Source organism: Leptonychotes weddellii, chromosome 15 (genome assembly GCF_054177405.1).
Source record: "Leptonychotes weddellii isolate Sample4059 chromosome 15, ASM5417740v2, whole genome shotgun sequence".
Classification (NCBI taxonomy): domain Eukaryota; kingdom Metazoa; phylum Chordata; class Mammalia; order Carnivora; family Phocidae; genus Leptonychotes; species Leptonychotes weddellii.
Genome location: NC_138383.1, coordinates 34,419,317 through 34,440,737, shown reverse-complemented (window position 1 = coordinate 34,440,737; position 21,421 = coordinate 34,419,317). Strand labels below are relative to the sequence as shown.

Below are 21,421 nucleotides of genomic sequence, written 5' to 3'. Positions count from 1 at the left end.
TGAAATTTCCAAATATCTGTTTTCCTCCAGTAGCATGGACAATTACAAATAGCATGTAGTACAGTCAGCGCTTCAAAAATTTATGCAAAAATGTTAACTGTTTTGCTTGAAATTCGTATTTTATGCTTTGTTCTCTCCTTATTCCTTGCCCCTCCCCTTTTTGTGATTCAGTACCTGAGAAGTTGAGAAGTGTATAGCTAAACCTATTGCAATTTAACAGGTGAATCATAAGGACTTTCAGAAACTTTTCCAGGTCATTTGTCATTGTTTTCTAAGAAAGAATTTGATGAATATAGGTATATACAATAGAAACTCTAAGGAGGTCTTGGGGCCTCCATTCATGTACCTAACTTTGCTCTTCATAATTGATAGGTTTATGTTCTTTCCTTTGATTTTTGGTTCCCTGAGAACAGAAAATAGGTTTAGTCCATTAATCTTTAATTTTGTTTTATTATGCACTTAATATACAGTTAGCACTGTGCTAAGTACTCCATTCAAAAAATTTAAGATAAGGTCTCTGACCTGTAGCAGTCATTTGGGAATTAGTGAATAAGGCAAGGTTTGATGCATAATAGTGGTTGAAAGTGGTGCTGAGCATCATCAGACATGATGGCTAGGCTCAGGATCTGCAGATTTCATAGCTTGAGATTCTGAAAGGATTATTTTGAGCTCTGTGACCTTCTAAAAAGGAAGTTTGGGTCATATAATTGTAAATAATCTCAATAGGAAGTAGTATGATTCTTTGGGAATTAAAAAATTAATTTGTTATGTATGAGAATGGAAAGAAACAGAGACTATAACCGAGAATGAATAGCAACAATAGACTGAAATGAAAAGTGAACTGAATCTTTGGCAACTAAGAGGTCATTTGTTTTTCTGTTGGGGTAAGAAGAATAACACTATCAGTGCTTGGAGCAAATACTGTAATGCTAGCAGGTGCTAGAGCAAAAGGCAGGCTGCTTAGTTCATGTTTCACTTCAGCCTTTTCCAGGAAGGAAAATAATTTTCAAAAAGAAAAAGAAAAAAGCATCAGAAAGAGAGAATTAAAGCCAAGGTAGGTGAGAGAAGAGAGAGCAGATAGGCTCTTTAAATAAGTTCAAGTCTCTAGGCTCTGACAGTTTGTCTTTTAATATCAGAAGCATAGTTCTAGCAGATGTATTTATAGAGCCACTATTATTATTCTGAGAAAAGTCATGGAGGATGGAGAAGTATTAAGGAAACAGGATGGGCAAATATTATTTCATTTTGCGTGAAGATAACGAGAATTTCTAGACACTTTAAACTGGTAATCACTAATACTGGGACAGATTATTTGGTAAGTAGGTTTTAATCACTTAAGACCGTGGGTTTATTAAGAAAAGATTATTTCAAACTCACCTTCATTCTCTTTGGTTAGCCTTATCAGACCAGTAGATGTGCAAGGCTCCACAGACAGTGGCTTGCCAGCTGTTTTTGTAAATAAAGTTTTGTTGGATCCCAGCCACACCCATTTATTCACATATTGTCTATGATTGCTTTTGCACTGCAGTGGCTGAGTTGAGTTTGTGCCAGTGAGACCACATTGCCCAAAAAGCTGAAAATATTTACTATCTGGCCCTTCACAGAAAAAGTTTACCAACCTCTGGGTTAGAGGAATGATACAGACTACATATCTGATGTAAGCAAGGCCTTTGAACATTTGCCGTAATATTAATGAGAGGTACAGGGTATGAAGATCATTTGTCAACTAGAGGGAAGTCTCTAGCATCGGTCAGCATCTGGCATTATGGCTAAAGCCTTTTCAGAAGACCTGCTTATTTTTTGTAGATGACTCAGTACAGTAGAGGACAGAATTAAGATTCAGAGTTATTGCCAAAGCCAGCAAGATTAAATTCAGTGTGGTAAGTACAAAGTTATATTCTTAAAAGTATTTATCAAAACAGAGGAAGATGAGGAATTACCTGTCAAAAAAGACCTTAATGGACCAGTCTAAACAAAAGTGCTATTAAGAAAAAGGAAGTAGACTATCTTGTGTTACCTGTGGGGCCAGATCAAGAGAATTAGGCCGTGACTCTACTGGTCAGACCTTACCTGGAGAATTGTTTTCAGTTTTGGGTACTACAGGTGGTATGTTTGCAAACTAGAGTTTATTCAATGACAAGGAATCTAGAAACCAGAACATTGGAGGAACAGTTAAAACAGCTAAAGATGTTTAGCTTGGAGAAAGGGAAAGTTAGGGAGATATAAATGGTAGTTATCTTCAGAAATTTGAAGCCATGTGGAAGGAGGGAAAGACTTGGGTTTTAGAAAAGAACAATTCAGTTTGACTAACATTCAGATAGTCAGCTTTCTGAACATTTCTGTCATTAGAGATTGTTCAGAATTGTTCTAGCATAGTAGGAAATACTGTGGGAGAAGGGACATTGTACTAAACTACTTTTAAAAAGATATGGTTGTATAATTAAAATTTGTACAAATGTAAAAGGAATTTGAGAGGGAAACATCAGTGCAGCCTGGAGTTGGCTTGGAAGACATAATAGGACTTTAGCTGGACCTAAAAGGATATCTGAGGTTTACATAGATCAAGAAGATGAGGGAGAAATTCTACATGGGAATGCAGCAGGAGTGAGGCATGAAAGAACACACATGTCTAGTCTATGCAGGGGTGAATGGAGTGGCAGAATGGGGAAAATCTTAGTGGAATCAAAGGTCAGTACTGGGGAATGAAGGAAAAAATGAACTTTTCCACTGTATAAAGTTCTTTTCGTACCTGACACAGTCCCATGCATCCTGTGACTATTCAGGCAGATGAGGATTTCAGGACCCTGAATTAGCATTCTCAGGAGGGTGAGGTTTGCTTGCCCTGAATTAGAATCCTCAGGAGGGTGAGTCCACAATTGGAGAATATTAAAGAGGTGGTGGCACTAAAGTAATTGTAACCTACATTCCAAAAGTACTTCCATAGTTATCGAGTTGAAATATTCTCTAATTTCTACTCTTGTTTCTAAAGATGCTCCCTTAAAATGACTGTGCCACCTTCTTTTCCTCTATAAGGGGAGAAAAACTTCTGTGGTGGACACCTTTTTTGGTCATAGTTTAAGACTTAGGCTTTACCAGTAAATGAAGAATTTTAAGTATATGTTTAAGGGGAAAACACCCTAAGTTTTCTGTGAAAAGTTTAGTTAGTGCCAGGGAAGTGATATTGCTAAAAGCCTAAATTGGGGAGAACTTTGGGAGGGGAGTCTGTTTTAAGGGGGAGCTGTTACGGTAGACTTGGAAATTCAGCAACAAAACACCCCTCCCATAACCTCATCAGATTTGCCAGTTGTGAGGAAGTGATTTTTACCTCAGGTGTCAGAGGCACAGCTTATTTCATGTTCTAGAAAACTGCGCTCTGAGACCATGAGCACTTGGCTGTTTATCTGTCATTAAGATGGGTAAATGAGGCTGAGAGACGTGAGGTTTTCCCAGGGCCCTCATAGTAATCCAGTAGCTGAGTGTGGAATAGAATACAAATTTGGTATATGTTGTTCACTCATTTTTGCTACTCTGTTATCTGCTAAGAATGCTTTAAATTCCTACTATGTATCACATAGTAGACTGATTGCAGTGACATAAAGATGGATTTCATGATCTTGGGTCATTATTTTAATGGGTATTTGGTCTCTAATATTGATGTTTACTTTTTCTTTTCTGAATTGCCTTCCACACAGAGCTTGGAGGACTCCTGAAGTATGTGCGACCTTTCTTGAATTCCATCAGCAAGGCTAAAGCAGCTCGTCTGGTCCGATCTCTTCTTGATCTGTTTCTTGATATGGAAGCAGCTACAGGGCAGGAGGTAAGCTACTTTAATGGCAGAAGGTAGACAATATGGACAAAAAGTCTGTTTCAGTGAAAGCAATGCCTGCGTGCACTGTGGTACTAATGTGGAAGGGACAGCTGAGCTGGGAGGACAGCTCAGGACTTATCATGTCAGTTTCTCTTTGTTACAGGGCATTTGATACTTTGGGTCTGTTCCATGCTTTGCTTTGTAAGTGGAGATTGTCAGTGGTCCCTGGAATCCTCATTACATCAGGGTCACAAACTGATTCTTGTCTTTGAGGTATTGTATTGCCACACCTTTGTAATGTTTTCTGTGTCTGTGGTACCTTTTATTCTGTGTCACAGAGCTCCTTGTGAGCACTAAATAAGTCTTGTGGCATCACTTCTTGGCGTGTTTTGTACTGCGTATATGCCTTTATGGAGGGGTGAGCATCCATCTGTTTGTGTCTCATGTGTGCAGAAGTGACTCTGGTGTACCTGTACATGTGTCCTCTACAAGTTCAGACCAGACCCTGAACCATGCTGAAGAGTGCCTCTTTGGAATCAGTGAGCCTCTTCTGAACTTTCAAAGATAGCTGTATTTTCTACAGTTCAGGAGGAGACACTACCAAAGTTAAAACTTATTCTGTAAAAAGCAGCAGATTCAAGCAGGATAGATTGTGGTTACTTGAATCTGTTTGTAGGAAGAATATAGTTGTATTTCCTATAGATACATTGCTTAGTATTCGCTGAGTGCCCACTGTATGCTAAACACTGTTACATATACTGGGGATACATTTGTAAAAACACAGTCACTGTTCTCATGGGGATTATATTTTAATGAGGAAGGCAGGCAATCAATAAATATATAAAATGTCAGGTAATATAAGGACAGGGGTAGGAAGCTGGCTGGTTATATGTCTGATTGTTTGCTCTAGCCTCTGTGGGTGTAAGTAAAAGGTATGAAAGGGCACAGTAGCATTCTAAGTAAATAATGAGAAATTTCAGAAATCTAGGACATGGATCCCACTTTGAAATCAGGTCTTTTGTAAAAATCTGCTTTCTTGCCTTAATCATTCTTTGAGGCCTAGTTTAAACACCATAAACTCACTTCATTTGTAGAAAATTCATTTGTAGAGAACTTTTCAAATTTGTGGCAGAACTATGTTTCATGATGGTAGATCAAAAATAGTTAATATTTAGATGGCTGTCTTTTGAACCAAAGCATTAGAATTATTTTTATGAATAATTTAAAAGAAAAGGTGATTTTAATGGGGTGTTAGTCTTATCTAACCCTAACTTTTTTTTTTTAAAATTGTACTTTGTTCTCATGAAGAAGGACCACCATCTTTTCTTTGAAATGGGGTGCCTTATAATGGGCTGACCAAAAATGTTACTTTGAAACAGACTGACATGTGTTACTTGGAACTTTCTAGGCAGAAAGAATTAATTATCAAAGCTGCTCCTTTGCACACCGAAGTCTCCAGAATTTTTCCCTTCCCATAGCGTAGAGTTAACTCTGGATGGAACTGCATTTGTGTAACGAGCAGTTCTCCTACTCCTTTGTGGAGGTCCATTAAATCATAATTCAGCACTCTCCTGTAATTGGCTAGTGGGATTTACTGGCCTTTATCATGTGGCTCCGTGTCTGGTTAGGCTATCCCATCTGCTTTACTTTTCTTCATATTTATTTTCCTTTTTAACATCTGTTTCCTCCTTAGAATGGGAGTTCCATGAGGATAGTTACTTTGTCCTGTCCAGTGCTGTATCCTTGGCACTTAGAGTAGTTTGGCCCAGAGGACCTACAGAACTCATATTTGTTGGAGGAATGTATGGATAATGCCTTCCCCGTGGTCGGTGCTTAGGAGATACTTTTTTGAATTAAGACATAAATTTATTGAATTGAGATATAAGCATAAGTGTTGTTACTACATTTCTCTAGGTGACTCAGGATCTCTGACTTGGAGAAATTGGAGCTATGTATTCATCTTGGAACATTCTAGGTTCTTTTATTTGAGTGATGGAAAAGGATAGGGGAGCAAGTTGTAGGTCACTATCATGGTGGTATTGCGGCCTGAGGCAAAAGAAGAAGTTTGTAAACGTTGTTAAGAGATCTAGGAGTTTTGTGTTGCGGAGTTTGGTACCCAAGAGGATGGAGGAGGGGATTTTCCTTGCCTTTTTCTTTTTGGGAACTAACCATAGGTCAGATAGATTTACAGAACAGTTTTCTAGCTTGCTGTATTCCAAAAGGTGGTAGGAATCAGGTTAGGATTGAGTGAATTGCAGCACTAAGGTTTAGCGCCTAGAAAGTGAGGATGTAGGTGGAGGTAAGGGAGAGTGACGATGGGGTGGTTGGCAGGGGTGGGAGGGGGTAGAGAATTGGGGTGAGGAGGGGACTGTGCCAGACCCTTGCCAAATTGGGAACTGGAATTTCAAAATTAACTTTACCTTTCTGGGATCTCTAAGTAGTTGCCCAGGGGAAGCCATTTTTGGTATAGTCTATCCAACTGAAGCCACAGTAGCACATTTTGAGAAACCTTCCATCGAATCCTGTTATTGAAACAGTTATTTCCATGGAAAAAAGGAGTTTGTGCTAGAGAATTTCAGACTTGGAATAGTAGTTACTCTTCTCCCATAAGGATTTAGTTAATAAAGGCATTTAAAAAAATCGTTAAGTGTATTGATTTAAAACTTAAATGTCTGGGGTGCCTGGGTGGCTCAGTCAGTGAAGCGTCTGCCTTCAGCTCAGGTCATGATCCCAGGGTCCTGGGATCGAGCCCCACGTTGGGCTCCCTGCTTGGCGGGGAGCCTGCTTCGTCCTCTTCCTTTGCCTGCTGCTCCCCCTGCTTGTGTGCTTGTGCGCTCTCTCTTTCTTTCAAAATAAATTTAAAAAAAATCTTTAAAAAACAAAATAAACTTAAATGTCTGATTTCTATCACATCAAGCTTTTGTACTCAAATAAGGGCTTTCTCCAGAAGCAGGGGCTCCTCCTATATTCTTATCCCCTTTATTAGTCATTATCCGCATTAACAAAGCACAAAGCCTCAAAAACAAAATAGTTGTGTAGCAAGGCCAATGGCCTTTAAAATTTTTCCTTAGAATTGAGGTGCTGGCTTTACCAGTTACAGTCCTAGATAGTGCAAATCATGTACCCTGTAATGGATTACAGATACTCAGTTCAGTTTGTAAAAAAATCCCTGCTCTAGGAGAAATGTCAGTACTGACCTGAACTAGAGCACTGGAGATAGGGTCAAGTTCTGATCCCAGCAGCTGGTATGTGACCTTGAGTGAGTCACTTCACATCTGGACTATCAGGGAAATGGGGACAGTTGAGATGATGGAGTAGAATTCAGTGTTTCTGAACTAGAGATCTACATCCGAGTGTCCAGGCTCTATTCCAGACTACTGAGTCAGGAGCCTCGGCATCCATTTTTGTATTCTTAAAAAAGCTCCCTGGGTAAAACTGGGACGGTAAGCATTTCTTAGCCCCCCCCCAAGACACATAGGACTAAGGACTCTTGTATTTTTGTTGTTAAACACGTTCAGCAAAGTATTTTTAGTTCCATTCACGTTATGAACAGAGATCTTACTTTGAATTTGGCTTTTCAGAACATAACTCAAAACTCTGAAATTGTGGTTGGCTTGCCTTTAATTTAGTTTTTGGAGAATTTTTAGGCAGTCGGTTGAATTTAGTGCTGGAGATTAAGTAGCCACCAGGGGGCTTCAGTGAGTTATACAGGTTCGTTGAGTCTTACTGGTGAATCCTCCAAATACCATGTAATGTCATCTGTTTATTTACTGAGCTTGAACTTAGGATCTAAAGGCAGAAGGTCTGTCAATTTGAATTATGTGCTGTTCCTTTTCCTTCCTTATAACACCTCTTAAGAGCACTTTGGATGTACATAGAGATCTGTTGTATTAGCAGTCAGTTCTCCAGAAAGTTCAGTTTCTTTTTTTTTTATTATTTTTTTAAAGATTTTATTTATTTATTTGACAGAGAGAGGGACACAGTGAGAGAGGGAACACAAGCAGGGGGAGTGGGAGAGGGAGAAGCAGGCTTCCCGCGGAGCAGGGAGCCCGATGCGGGGCTCGATCCCAGGACCCTGAGATCATGACCTGAGCCGAAGGCAGACACTTAACCGACTGAGCCACCCAGGCGCCCCAAAAGTTCAGTTTCTTATCTTATGCTCTGATTAGGAATCTTAATACAAAACTTGCAGTAACAGAAGTGATAAAAGATCTGCAGTACTTAATATGTACTTTCTCAAAGCTAGTATGGCACAGCTACCTGATGGCATGTAGACCATCTAGCATAGAACACTGCTTTAAATCAGTTATTTTGTACATTATCTTACTGCTTGGGTGGCAGGTAGAACTGGGGGTTCACAGCACTTTTATTATTTTTTTGTATTCATTCTTTTTTTTTTTTTTTTTAAGTAGGCTCTGTACCCAACGTGGGGCTCTGTCTTACGACCCTGAGTTCAAGAGTCACATGTTCTACCAACTGAGCCAGCCAGGTGCCCCCAAAGCACTTTTATTTTATTTTTATTTATTTATTTATTTAAAGATTTTATTTATTTATTTGAGAGAGAGAGAGAATGAGAGACAGAGAGCACGAGAGTGAAGAGGGGTCAGAGGGAGAAGCAGACCCCCGCCGAGCAGGGAGCCCGATGCGGGACTTGATCCCGGGACTCCAGGATCATGACCTGAGCCGAAGGCAGTCGCTTAACCAACTGAGCCACCCAGGCGCCCCCCAAAGCACTTTTAAATAAAGCCTTAAAGTCTTTTTAAGTGTTAGGCTAATTGTAATTTCTTTTTACTCCCTTTAATACATGCTAAGTGTATTGTATTGTGATGATGAATTGGTTGGTTGCATTTGTTAGTATCGGAAAGGGAAGAGCCAGCTGGGCCTTTGAGTCTTACAAGCAACTGTTAGGAATAAGGCATTTGTGCTTAGGCTGAGAATTTCTCCGCTTTATTACCAATGGGTTCATATTAACACACTTCCATTACTCTTTGTAACTATTTAGGGAGAAATTTCTGTTTTAAAGATTTCTCAGTCATTGTAGAAATCTGTATTCCAGGCTATATATATTTGGAATTTCTGGGTCCCTCCTGGGAAGGTAGACAAGGAATCTTGAAGAGGAAGCTCTTTTTCTCTTTTTTTTTTAAGATTTTATTTATTTGACAGAGAGACAGTGAGAGAGGGAACACAGAGGGAGTGGGAGAGGGAGAAGCAGGCTTCCCGCTGAGCAGGGAGCCCAGTGCGGGGCTCGATCCCAGGACCCCGGGATCATGACCTGAGCTGAAGGCAGACGGTTAACTGACTGAGCCACCCAGGCGCCCCGATGAAGCTCTTTTTCAAAAGAACACAATCTAAGCACAAAGATACTTTGTGTGTAAAAAGTCAAGTTGATTCTCCATTATGATATAACCATTACACAGTGAGATACTGTAGATCAAGGTATGTCCCCTGAGACATTAAGTAGAGCAAGATGGGTAATATATAAGGAGGGAATTAAAGCTATTCTCCAAAGCAAGGTTTGTGGGAAGAATGTGAGGACATAATATTGCATGTCCTGTCTCTTTTGCAGGTCGAGTTGTGTTTAGAGTGCATCGAATGGGCCAAATCAGAGAAACGAACTTTCTTACGCCAAGCCTTGGAGGTATGTGCCTACATTAGTGCTGCTTTTAGGTCTCTAGGCATTGGACAGGCTGTGAATGTAAGTAACACCATTCTGATCAAAAGTATTTTCAGTAATTTTGTATTAGCCAGGCACCCAAAGATTATTGATAGTGATCCCACTCATGAGAATACCTGCTGTGTGGCTCAGAGAAGTAAGCAGCCGGACAGTGAGCTTAATAGTCACTGGCCATAGTAGCAGGTAGTACCATGGGCTACGTCGTTGCTTAGGCTGGATTTGATGCTCTCTCCAGAACTTGTATATTCAACAGTAACAGTTCTGTGACTGTCAATCTTTGATTTCTTTCTTTGGCTTTTTTCTTTCTATCAGTCAATGCCTTTTCTCTTTCCTAGGCAAGACTGGTGTCTTTGTACTTTGATACCAAGAGGTACCAGGAAGCATTGCATTTGGGTAAGTAAGCTGGTAGAAAGTAATAAGGCGACCTAGCTGGCTAAATAAATGTATTCTGAACCTGGCCACTCTTATTAGTTACATATTAATAATTTATGTTCTGCCTACTTCAAAGAAGGATTTAAAGTGGCTTTGCATTTACTGAATCTGTCATGGAGAAATGCCATTTGGAAGTTCTAAGTAACTTACCAGAGTTAATCTGTCAAATTTAGAAAACCAAAGGGTCAAACTGCAACTGTTTTACTATTATGTTTATTATACTTGTTTATAATTACACTTAAAATTTATTTTAAAACTCAAGAAATTAATTGGTGCAAATGTATATGGTGACTAGAGTGAGCTTACTAAAGCCTTTCCCCTGTGTGGCCTTTGAACACCCTGAAGTCTTTGCCTGCTGCTTTTTTTTTTTTTTTTTAATTGGTAGATTTGGACTGTTTTCCCCAGATCGAACAACATGGCTTCTCATGATATTAAGGTGAAAAAATTGCCAATATTCAGTTTTTATCCTGCAAAATGGCATTTCATTTGGTTCAAACGAATAGTAGCATTAAAAAGATGTGTTTTTTTTTTTTTAAGTTTTATTTATTTAAGTAATCTGTACACCCAATGTGAGGCTTGAATTCACGACCCCAAAATCAAGAGTCGCATGCTCTTCTGACTGGGCCAGCCAGGCGCCCCCCAAAATAAGTTTTATTGAGGTGTAATTCATAGACCATAAAATTCACCCTCTTAAAAGTGTATGATCCAGTGGTTTTTAGTATATTCATAGTTGTACAGTCATCGCCACAATCTGATTGCAGAACATTTCATCACCCTGGAAAGAAACCTTGTAACCATGTACCCATTAGTTACCATTCCCGTTCCCTCCCCCTGCCAGGCAACCACTAATCTACTTTCTGCCTCTATGGATGTGTCTGTTCTGGACATTTCATATAATATGTGGTCTTTGTGATTGGCATCTTTCACTTAGCATGTGTTCATGTTATCCATGTTCATGTTATCCATGTTGGAGCATGTATCACTACTTTGTTTTTATTGCCGAATATCCATTGTGTGCTTATGCCACATTTTAGCTATCTTTGTGGGGGTGAAAGTGGTATCTCATTGTGGTTTTGATTTGCATTTCCCTAGTGACTAGTGATGTTCATCTTTTTATGTATTTATTGGCCATTTATATGTGTTTGGAGAAATATTTATTCAGTCCTTGCTTATTTTTTAATTGGGTTGTTTGTGTTTTTATTGTTTGTTCTGGATAAAAGTCCCTTACCAGATACATGATTTGCAATTTTTTTCTCCATTTTATGAATTACTTTTTCACTTTCTTGAGTAGTGTCCTTTGAGGCACATTTTAATTTAAAGTCCATTTATTTATTTTTAATTTAATCTTATTTTATTTTTGAGAGAGTGTGTGCATGTGCGCGAGTGGGGGGTGGAGGGGGGTGGAGAGGGAGAGAGAGAGAATCCTAAGCAGTCTCCATGCTCAGCGTGGAGCCCGACGCATCTTGATCTCACAACCCTGATATGACCTGAGCCGAAATCCAGAGTTGGATGCTTAACCGACTGAGCCACCCAGGCGCCCATAAGTCCCATTTATTTATTTTTTGTTGCTTATGCTTCTGGTATCATACCTAAGAAATCATTGCCTAATTCCAGATCACAAAGATTTACTACTGTGTTTCATGGGTTTAGCCCTTAGGTTCAGGTCTTTGACTTATTTTGAGTTAATTTTTATATATGATGCAAGTCTGTTTGGATTTGATTTCCTCATCTGAGATGGGAAGAAAGTGTATTTGGAGAGCATTGGCATGTCCATAACTCTTTTCTTCCCCTACCAACCTTAGTGCCTGCCATATCTTATATAGTCGTTGGGTTCCTAGACAGGAAGAGAATGCGATCTAGTGGCTGTCTGAACTGAATAACTAGTTTCAGCGTGTTCTGGGTGGAACTTCTCATTGTATTCAAATCTTCGAAGGAAGCTTATAGGACTTTTGGCTCTAATGTTTTCATTAGTGTGCCGAAAACTTGAAAGAGATCTGTGTTTCTCTTTGGGAAGATAACATGTTAGTAAAAAAATTTAATTCTTGCAAATAGACCACTTCTCTTTGAGTTCAGGCAGGTTTCTTTATCCTAAGTGTTCTTGTAAGGGTGGGAGAGTGAGATGTTATAGTATTAAGGTATTATGATTATGGCTAACAAAGGGGTATATATTTTTTCCTGCTCTAGGTTCTCAGCTGCTGCGGGAGTTGAAAAAGATGGATGACAAAGCCCTTTTGGTGGAAGTACAGCTTTTAGAAAGCAAAACATACCATGCCCTGAGCAACCTGCCGAAAGCCCGAGCTGCCTTAACCTCTGCTCGAACTACAGCAAATGCTATCTACTGCCCCCCTAAATTGCAGGCCACCTTGGATATGCAGTCAGGTAACACCCTAGCTACTCATGGGATGTTTTCTTAAAGCTCTTCTTATTTCACAGTGGGGAATGGGTAATTGGCTAATTCCGCTCAAACTTCTCAGAAAAACCCAATTAGAAGGGTACCTTCCCTCCTATTAACTTGTTGTTAACTGTCTAAAATATATTAAGAACATGCTTATCTGTGGCTGGCCAGGCAACCTGTTTGTTAGAGCCAATACCCTGATAGGTTTAAAAAGCTCCCTTAACCTCCATTTGAGTCCCTCATTTAGGGGGTGCTGTTTCTCTCCAGGGTTAGACTAACTCAAGTCTGTTGTAACTTGGAGACCTTGGTAAAGCATGTTGGACTTTTCCAAAGGGCCTCAGATCAGGGCTAAGGAAGGCCTCCTCCACTACCCTGCATTTCAGTTGAGTATAGTGGATACCTTTCTGGTGGAGTGTGTGAATATTGGGCTCAGAGGTCATGGATTGGCAGTGGAATGCTTTTTCTTGTGGTCAGCAGCTTTTATTAGTCATAGTTTATCATCATTATGGAAGGAACACTGGAATTGGAGGCAGAAAACTAGTGTAAGTCCTGGTGTTACCTTCCTGCAATCTTTTTTCCATATTTGTGTAAGAGAAAGAATGCCTGCACTACCAGCTTATCAGGTATTGTGAGTAGCAAATGGCTTATTTAGTCATTCAGAGATTAAGAGGAGGAGCTCAACAGACCACCTTTCCTAGGTTGAAATTTTGGTTCTGTCAATTTGATTCTGTCAAATTTTGGTTTGTGTGACTTGGGCAAGTTACTTAATACATCTTTAGTTCGGGCGCCTGAGTGGCTCAGATGGTTAAGTGTCTGCCTTCGGCTCAGGTCATGATCCCAGGGTCCTGGGATCGAGTCCTGCATCAGACTCCCTGCTAGGCGGGGAGCCCGCTTCTCCTCTGCCTCTGCCTCTCTCTCTGTCTGACTCTCATGAATAAATAAATAAAACATTAAAAAAAAAATCTTTCGTTCATCTGTAAAATGGTGATAATAATCATACCTCCTCATAGGATTGTGGTGAGGATTCAGTGATGATGAATGTGAAGGTCTTACCGCAGTATCTCGCTTGGACCAATATTGGCACTTTCTTTAAGCTGCTACTCTTTCATTATGCTGGTCCTTCAGGGACAAGAGGTGAATTATTTCACAGAGGAATTAGAGGCCATGTTTACGTGAATCCTCCCCTCTTTCCTCTCCAGAATTTGTATCACAGCCCAGTTTACTCCATATTAAGAATGATTCTTTCACCTGTCTTTTTGTTCCATTCTAAGTCTTCAGTCTTTCTTCTCCACTTGTATCTTTCTCTTTGTCCTTGAACTGCCCCAGCTGCAAAAAGCACAGCCCTTTCTCCTTTCTAAATTGCTGTCTTCTTTTCTGTCAAGTTTCTGTCAACTTCTGAAAAAGTTGAAAGAGTATCCTTACTTTGGGGTCTCTTTTGACTCCTTGAAAGAAGTCAGTAACTCCCTTATAACCTCTGACTTTCAGGGGGAAGCTGACTCTATTGAACACTCCAGGCTTCTTTGACATCACTGTCTTCCTCATTCTCCTCCCTCGACTAATTGTCCTTGGTCACACTTTGCTGTTTCCTCTTCCTTCTTACTTTTAAGTGGGGGTGTTCCTCAGTGTTGATTCCTTAGTTTTTTTTCCATTCCTATTCTCTGTTTCCTATCTAAAATGCCATACTCACCCATGGCTTCAGCTGCTGCATGCCACTAGTGGTCTCCTCATCTAGACCTTCAGTAGCTTCCCTCTCTCCTAAATTGTAGATTCAGATTTCCAGCTGCATAATGGACATACATACCTAAATGCCTCATAAGTGTCTCAGCCTCAACATGTCAAAAAGCAAAATTATTATCTAACTCCTCCCTCAATCTTCTTTTTCCTATTCAAGTTAATGGTATCATTATTGATTTAATATTGCTCAAGCTATTGTCTTTGGAGTAATTTTGACTCCTTTTTCTCCTCACCCCTCATATCCAGTCAGTTGCTAGATCAGGTGGAGTCTGTCCCCAAACCTACCCTTTCTTTTCCATCTCTACAGTCATTGCTCCAATGAAGGCCTAGGCCATTGGAGCAGTCTTCTGCTGATCTAACTGTCCCTGATCCCTTTTTCCAATCCACTTTTTTTTAACTGGCCCCAAAGTCATTTTTCTCAAACACAGATCAGATCATGTAACTCCTTTGTTTGAAATTCTCCAGTGGTTCCCCATTATCCACAGGCTACATTTTACTTTAACATGGTATGCAAAAGGAAGGCATCTTTTCCTTTTCATCAGTTACCAAATGATTTCGAGTGTTATTGCCGTTGTGCCTTTGTGTATTTTGTCTTCTTTGCTTGGAAATTCCCCTTCTCATCTATTCCCTTGGCAAAGACTCAGGTGTCCTTCCAGATCCAGTTCATGTCTCCTCTATAAACCCTCTCTAGTGCCTTCTTTTCTTTTGGACTTCCCCTCTCAAAGCTGTATTTTTTTGTACATATTGTGGTACTAATCTTGTTTCTGTTTTGGTGATCATCTTTTCTGCTATCAGACTATGAGCTTCATGAGGGCCTTTTATTCATACTTATTTCCACTGTAGTAACTGTATCAGTGGCTGGCAGATCATAGACCTTCGTTAATATTTGTGTTGAGTGAGTGACAGTCTAGTTTTTTGTTTTTGTTTTTTTTTAAATAATAAACCTCATATACTAGCCTTGATGCCTGGAGTCCTAATGTGGGCCCTATTTATTAATGTATTTGGGAAAGCAGTATACCAGTTCTTGGGCCTTATTTTACTTTTACTTTTTTTTTTTTTTAAACCAGTCTAATTGTGGGCCTGGTCTATTCTCTTCTAGCTTTGGCCCAGGAGGTATGGGGAATGGGGATTTATCTCCTCTAGTTTAGCAGTGTTAATAGTTTGTTGGACATTCTTGGGGGAGCTCAAGAGAAGGGTGGAGTTTCTCCAGCTCTCTGTAGATAAGAACAGTAGAGAACAACGGTCTGATTCCTTTAGCCTCAAAATGAGAGGCTTCTTGGGTAGAGTAAAAAGTACTAGGGTGTGACACATTTCACTCAGTAAATGGTATTAAGTCAGAAGTTCCCAGATGGTGTGGAGGCACACAGCTATGTGATGATAGGTGGGTTAAAAATGTGCTGAAACACTGTTCCCTTGGGTCATGTGTAAGCACTTCCATCCTTTTACTTCAAGGTGCTGAGTACTTTCTCTTTGTACCTTGATGTGAAAAATGTTGGGAAGCACTGTGGTAAACAAGTGAGGCTGAGGTCTTTAACCTCATAAAGGTCTGAAGCAGAGTTACAACCAATACACACTCTGAGGACTTAGATGCCTCCCAAGCTAGAAAGAACTAAATTTTGTGTTATCCCAGGTGATAGCATAGGTTGGCAGTCAATCAAAGTTAGCTTCATTGGGATCAACCCAACTTCTAAACAGTAGAGACTTGTTGGGGCGCCTGGTGGCTCAGTCGTTAAGCGTCTGCCTTCGGCTCAGGTCATGATCCCAGGGTCCTGGGATCAAGCCCCGCATCAGCCTCCCTGCTCTGCGGGAAGCCTGCTTCTCCCTCTCCCACTCCCCCTGCTTGTGTTCCCTCTCTCACTGTGTCTCTCTCTGTCAAATAAATAGATAAAATCTTTAAAAAATAAATAAATAAACAGTAGAGACTTGTTTAGATAAACTGTGGTATCTCAGCCTGAGTAAATACTGCTTAACCCTGTACAGTTAAATTAATTTCATGGATCTGGCATTATATGAAATCTATATATTGATTGCATCTAGGCAAAAGCACATCTGTAAATGACAACTATCTGAAGCGAGAGTATAAGAGGTTAGATTTTTTTCTCTTATGAGAGCTACTTACATACAAAAATGTCAAGCTTAGAAAAGCTATCTTAGGGGCACCTGGGTGGCTCAGTTGGTTAAGTGACTGCCTTTCGGCTCAGGTCATGATCCTGGAGTCCCGGGATCGAGTCCTGCTTCGGGCACCCTGCTCAGTGGGGAGTCTGCTTCTCTTCCTGACCCTCCCCCCTCTCATGTGCTCTCTCTCTCTCATTCTCTCTCAAATAAATAAATAAATAAAATCTTAAAAAAAAAAAGAAAAGCTATCTTAAAGAAATGTTGTTAAAACAGGTTATGCAGGCAGTCCAGGGATGTTTGGGTCCTGACCTATGAGGGTGATGTCCTGAGGGGTAACTATGGCCTTTTCTAGGGGCTTCAAGAGATAGCAGAACCGCAGTGGTGATGAGAAGCATGGGGAAAGATGTTAGTACGTAGTTTTTAGGATCCCCTTTAAGTAGGGTCTCTAACTCCTTTGGGATTTATATTGTCAAGATGACATTGAACAGGGAGACTGAAGACCTGGGTTCTCATCCCAGCTTTACCACTAGCTGGCAGTGACTTTGGGGCAGGTCCTTTATCCTTTTCTGATGTCATCACCTAGTAGATGGGGTTGGGATAGATTTTGGAGGCTCTTTCCAGCTCTGATCTTTGATGGTTCTGTTATTTTATATGGTTTTACTCCTTTCTTCTCATGTCCAGGTATTATCCATGCAGCAGAAGAGAAGGATTGGAAAACTGCATACTCCTATTTCTATGAGGCGTTTGAGGGTTATGACTCCATCGATAGCCCAAAGGCCATCACATCTCTGAAGTACATGTTGCTGTGCAAAATCATGCTCAACACGTAGGTGCACATTAACTTGGGGATATGAGAACTCAAGTTCTTCACCTCAGTTTCTGCCATGCAGACATAGCTTGCACAGGGAGTGGGGCTGGTTAGAAGCAGCAGCTGCGCCTCTGGGGCTTGTTGACATAAGGTGGGAAGATCGAAGGTGTTCCGGAGCGTTTTTGCTTGCTAGTCTTTGAGAATCGGGGAGACAGATTAGAGAAATCTCCTTTCCAGACTCTTGGAGTGTTCTCATCATCCAGCAGTTATTCTGACCAGGGAGTTGCTGAGCACCAGAGGGCCTGGAAATAGCTTACAGTCCAGCACTGGCCAACTGGGCCAACCAGAATGGGGGGGGGAGTTAAGGAAGACATTAGGGAGAGGTTTGAGAAGGGGAACAACAGCAAGTAGGACAGATCTTTTTATAAGGAATTCTGCAGAATTTATCCACATTCCTTTGGGAATAAATGTGATATTGACTAGGACTTTTTGGATCTTCGCATTACACAGGGCTTGTGTTTTAACAAGACCTGTTGTCTGGGGATTTGACTTAGATTTATCATCCTGCCTGTTGGGTCTATTACTTTTGGTACATTCATTGTGGCTTTCTTTTTAATGCTGGAGTTTTTCTACTCTTCAGTGCTGGGCTTGGGCCTAGGGTAGAGATAGCCTGGCTTCTGTGAGGTGAGGGACATAATGAGTTTAGGGGTGGGGACTCTTACTGTCGTGGGCAGGCTTCTCAGTGAAATTCTGAGAAAAAGAAATTTGCTTAAACCCATACTTAGAAGCATAACGTCCTGGAGCAGGGACCAAGTATGTCTGTTTTTTTTTTTTTTTCTAGCCCTGAAGATGTCCAGGCTTTGGTGAGCGGGAAGCTTGCACTTCGGTATGCGGGGAGACAGGTAGGGAATACCTTGACTGTAATTGTCATCTCTGCTCACTCTGAAGCCAGTCCATTGTCAGTCATGATGCCCCATGAGACCGGTGCTCTTCATGTCTCCATTCTGTATTCTCTGCGTGGCCCCCCCGCCACTCTTCCTGCCACCCCTTAAGCCCATTCCGTGTATTTTCTGTACTGTTAAATCCTTGGCCTGGAGGGTCAGTGTTTGGTGCTTTAATGGACATAGGGAGTTATAGAACTGAAGTGTAGCATTTGCACGAGTTAGGCTGCATTTAGCTTTGACCAAAAAATTTATCTATCATGAGCCTGACTTGCAAACTTAACGTGTGCAGAACATGAAGTGTTGGATTCTCCAGGAGTCTGGAGCTTGGTAAGGTCTGGTGCACATGTGCTTTATAGGGAGGTTGAAGTGCTTAGTGCAGGAACTGGGTTTTGAAGGCTCACCCGAGTGCTTCTCAGTACCTTTCCATTCATGTCCTGAGTTTTGAGTGTGGTGCAAGAGGCCTTTGATAGTCGGTAGCCCCTTTTGTGCCTGAGTAGGTATGGGTATGACCTGTGTAAAGGTGGTTTCAGATGCCTGGACTATCCCTTCTTTGTACTTTGTTTGATTATCAGTAGTAAAGTAAAAGTAATCTTTCTAGATTCCAAATGCATTTGTCTCCAAACAATAGACACATTAGCAATCTCCTGTCTTTGGAGGGATGGCCACAACAGACGGTTTCTTTCTTTTTTACAAGTGACCCTAGTTTTGGGCTCCTAGTTTTGACCACAGTAATAGTTGTTATTACTATAGTGAAGGACCTACTGCTCTATCTAGAATTAGAGTTGAGGGAAATGGGCTAAGAGAGGTCAAGTGTCCGGGACAAGGGACAAGGTCAGATAACTATTAAATGGTGGAGCCAGACTTTAAACTTGGGTTATCTGGCTCTTAGTTCCAGGCTTTTCTCATTATGACATTTGTTCTGTCTATGGGACAAAGGCCGAGACAGGATACATTAATGATTAGTTTTGCACCATTTCAAAGTCTGCAATATAACACACCATCCTTATGTAGGTGCATAGGCTGGTACCAGAAGAGCTCCTTCTGGTCCTTTGTACCTTGATGACAGCTTTCAAGGAGGTGTCAGGACAGACTCTCAGAAAGATTGTAGATTTGTTGCTGAGTGGAGACTTGGTAGCTTGGTGAGGTGCCTTTTACAACCAGGTTAGAAGGTGACCTCAACAACTGATTGTACCTTCCTCCCTCTGTGGCATTTTTTTTTTTTTTAAGATTTTATTTATTTGTCAGAGAGAGAACACAAGTGGGGGAGTGGCAGGCAGAGGGAGAAGCAGGCTCCTCACTGAGCAAGGAGCCTGATGTGGGACTCGATCCCAGGACCGTGGGATCATGACCTGAGCTGAAGGCAGTTGCTTAAATGACTGAGCCACCCAGGCATCCCTCTCTGTGGCATTTTAACATTGAGTGTAATATGGGTGGCTCAGCCCTGATGAAAGTAGACCCTGGCTCAGGCTCTGTACCACACCTAGCGGAGTAAGACTTGATGAAGCACAGGTACGACCTGAGGCTAAGGGCAAGAAAGAGTTTGTGGGCTTTGGGGATAAGGAGTCTTGGAGGAGGGGGAAAGAGATCACAGTTCTCTGGTCATTTTTTCTTTTAGCTTGTTATCTTGGGAGAATGCTATATAAGGGCCTTTTTTCTTTTTCTTCTTTTTAACTTCCTATTTCCTAGTATTTTTAAGTCATTTCAGGTTTCAAAGGGAGATTGGTTGGGACACAGTGGTGGTGTTCTAGCTCTTCTTCCCCGGCCTCTGAAGAAGATCAGTGGTGGGGTGGGATCTTCCTTGCAGCCAGAAGTTGTGTGGACGTAGCATACTGCTTAGGACATTTATTGGGTGGGATGTGAGTGTGCAGAGTAGATCGCTGTCACTGTTTTTCTCTTTACTCTTAGACAGAAGCATTAAAATGTGTGGCGCAGGCTAGCAAGAACAGATCACTGGCAGATTTTGAAAAGGTAAGCATGGTATTGGGTTGGTAGGGAATGGGTGGAGGAGAGGGGCATTTACATACTTAAAAAAACCTTTTTATTTGTGAATAATTATAGTTTCACAAGAATTTTCGAAGATAGTACACAGTGATCCCGTGTACCATTCACCCAGTTTTCCCCAGTGGTTACGTCTTAATTACAGTACAGTATCAAAGTCTGGAAATAGTTAAGCACTTTTGTACAGTGAAACTTGTTGAGTTGTAATACCTCATTTATATATAGTACCTTTCAGTTTCAAAAAGCTCTTTTCATCCGGGGTGCCTGGGTGGCTCAGTCAGTTAAGTGTCTGACATGATCTCAGGGTCCTGGGAACAAACCCCACGTTGGGGAGTCTGCTTCTCTCTCTCCCTCTCTCTCTGCCCCTCCCCCTGCTCATGCTCTCTCTCGCTCTCTCTCTCGCTCTGCTCTCTCAAATAAATAAAATCTTAAAAAAAATTGTTCTTTCATCTTTTTTCACCTTGATTTTTCACAGCATACCCCTTCTCTGCATTTTATGGTTGAGGGAGCGGGGGCTCAATGCGGGTGCCGGAAGCCCCCCGGCTCACATGTCAGGGATCGACGCCAGCCCTGCCACTTGTTCCTCGGCTCCAGAAATGCCAACTCTGCTTCTCTGGGGGCAAAAGAGAAGTCTTGGTGTGTGCAAACGGACCAAAAGACACTTCCTGAGGTTGACCTTCAAGGCTCGCTTTGCCTCCTGTGACTTTTACTCATTGTTAGCAAAGGTTGGAAATGGGAGGAAAACATGCCTGAGCAGTAGAGTGAGACTTGTATATTCTCTTCTGAGCCTCTCTTCTCTGAGTTTAATGACCAATTTAATAAAAACAAACGTAGATCTAGGAAGAAAAACTTAGTGTGGACAGAGGCTAGACCATTTGGCTCTGGCTGTCCCTGAGATTCATCTTCGTTGAGCTTTCTTGCCAATTTCACTTCCTTACTTGGCATGATTTGCTTGCTTCTCTTAACACCTTATAGCACATCTGACAGGCTGGATATTGAGACCATTTCTCAAAATAAATTATATACATGAATAAACAAAATAGACTAGATAATTTTATCCTAAAGTTTGGGATGTTTGATGGGACACTTCTATTAGTAGGGGTTCCTTGGGGTAAGGGCGTGGGAAACACGAGGGCTAAATAAAATTAGGTGTTTTGCTTTCTGTTAACTGCCCAACTGTATGTTGATGTGCTTGTAAAAGTCCACGAGCCAGTTGTGGGATTCAGCATTTCCCATTATTTTTTATTTCTTACTTTATAAGAGAGAGAGCGAGCAAGCTCGCAGGCACAGAGGGGGAAGGGCAGAGGGGGAGAGAGCAGGCTCCATGCCCAGCCCGACATGGGGCTCGATCTCAGTGACCCTGAGATCATGACCTGAGCCAAAATGAAGAGTCAGACCCTTAACTGACTGAGTCACCCAGGCACCCCAAGCATTTCCCATTATTTAACCTCAGAATTCTTCCCCCCCCCCCCCCCCCTTATTTTTCCTGGATACCCTCTTTGCTCTGTGGGAT

The 21,421-nt window shown here is 41.2% G+C and overlaps 1 protein-coding gene across 2 annotated transcripts in view; it reads left to right on the top strand.

Moving 5' to 3' along the window:
* Nucleotides 1-21,421, top strand: part of PSMD11 (proteasome 26S subunit, non-ATPase 11) — a 28,867-nt gene that overhangs the window by 4,116 nt on the left and 3,330 nt on the right. Inside the window, exons 3-9 of one of the 2 annotated variants that reach the window (XM_006744466.3) lie at nt 3,693-3,817; nt 9,375-9,446; nt 9,818-9,875; nt 12,099-12,293; nt 16,840-16,984; nt 17,808-17,868; nt 19,816-19,878. In XM_006744466.3, the coding sequence (XP_006744529.1) occupies nt 3,693-3,817; nt 9,375-9,446; nt 9,818-9,875; nt 12,099-12,293; nt 16,840-16,984; nt 17,808-17,868; nt 19,816-19,878 (719 nt within the window). The remainder of the gene's footprint in view (nt 1-3,692; nt 3,818-9,374; nt 9,447-9,817; nt 9,876-12,098; nt 12,294-16,839; nt 16,985-17,807; nt 17,869-19,815; nt 19,879-21,421) is intronic. The other variant, XM_081805379.1, reaches the window with a different exon arrangement.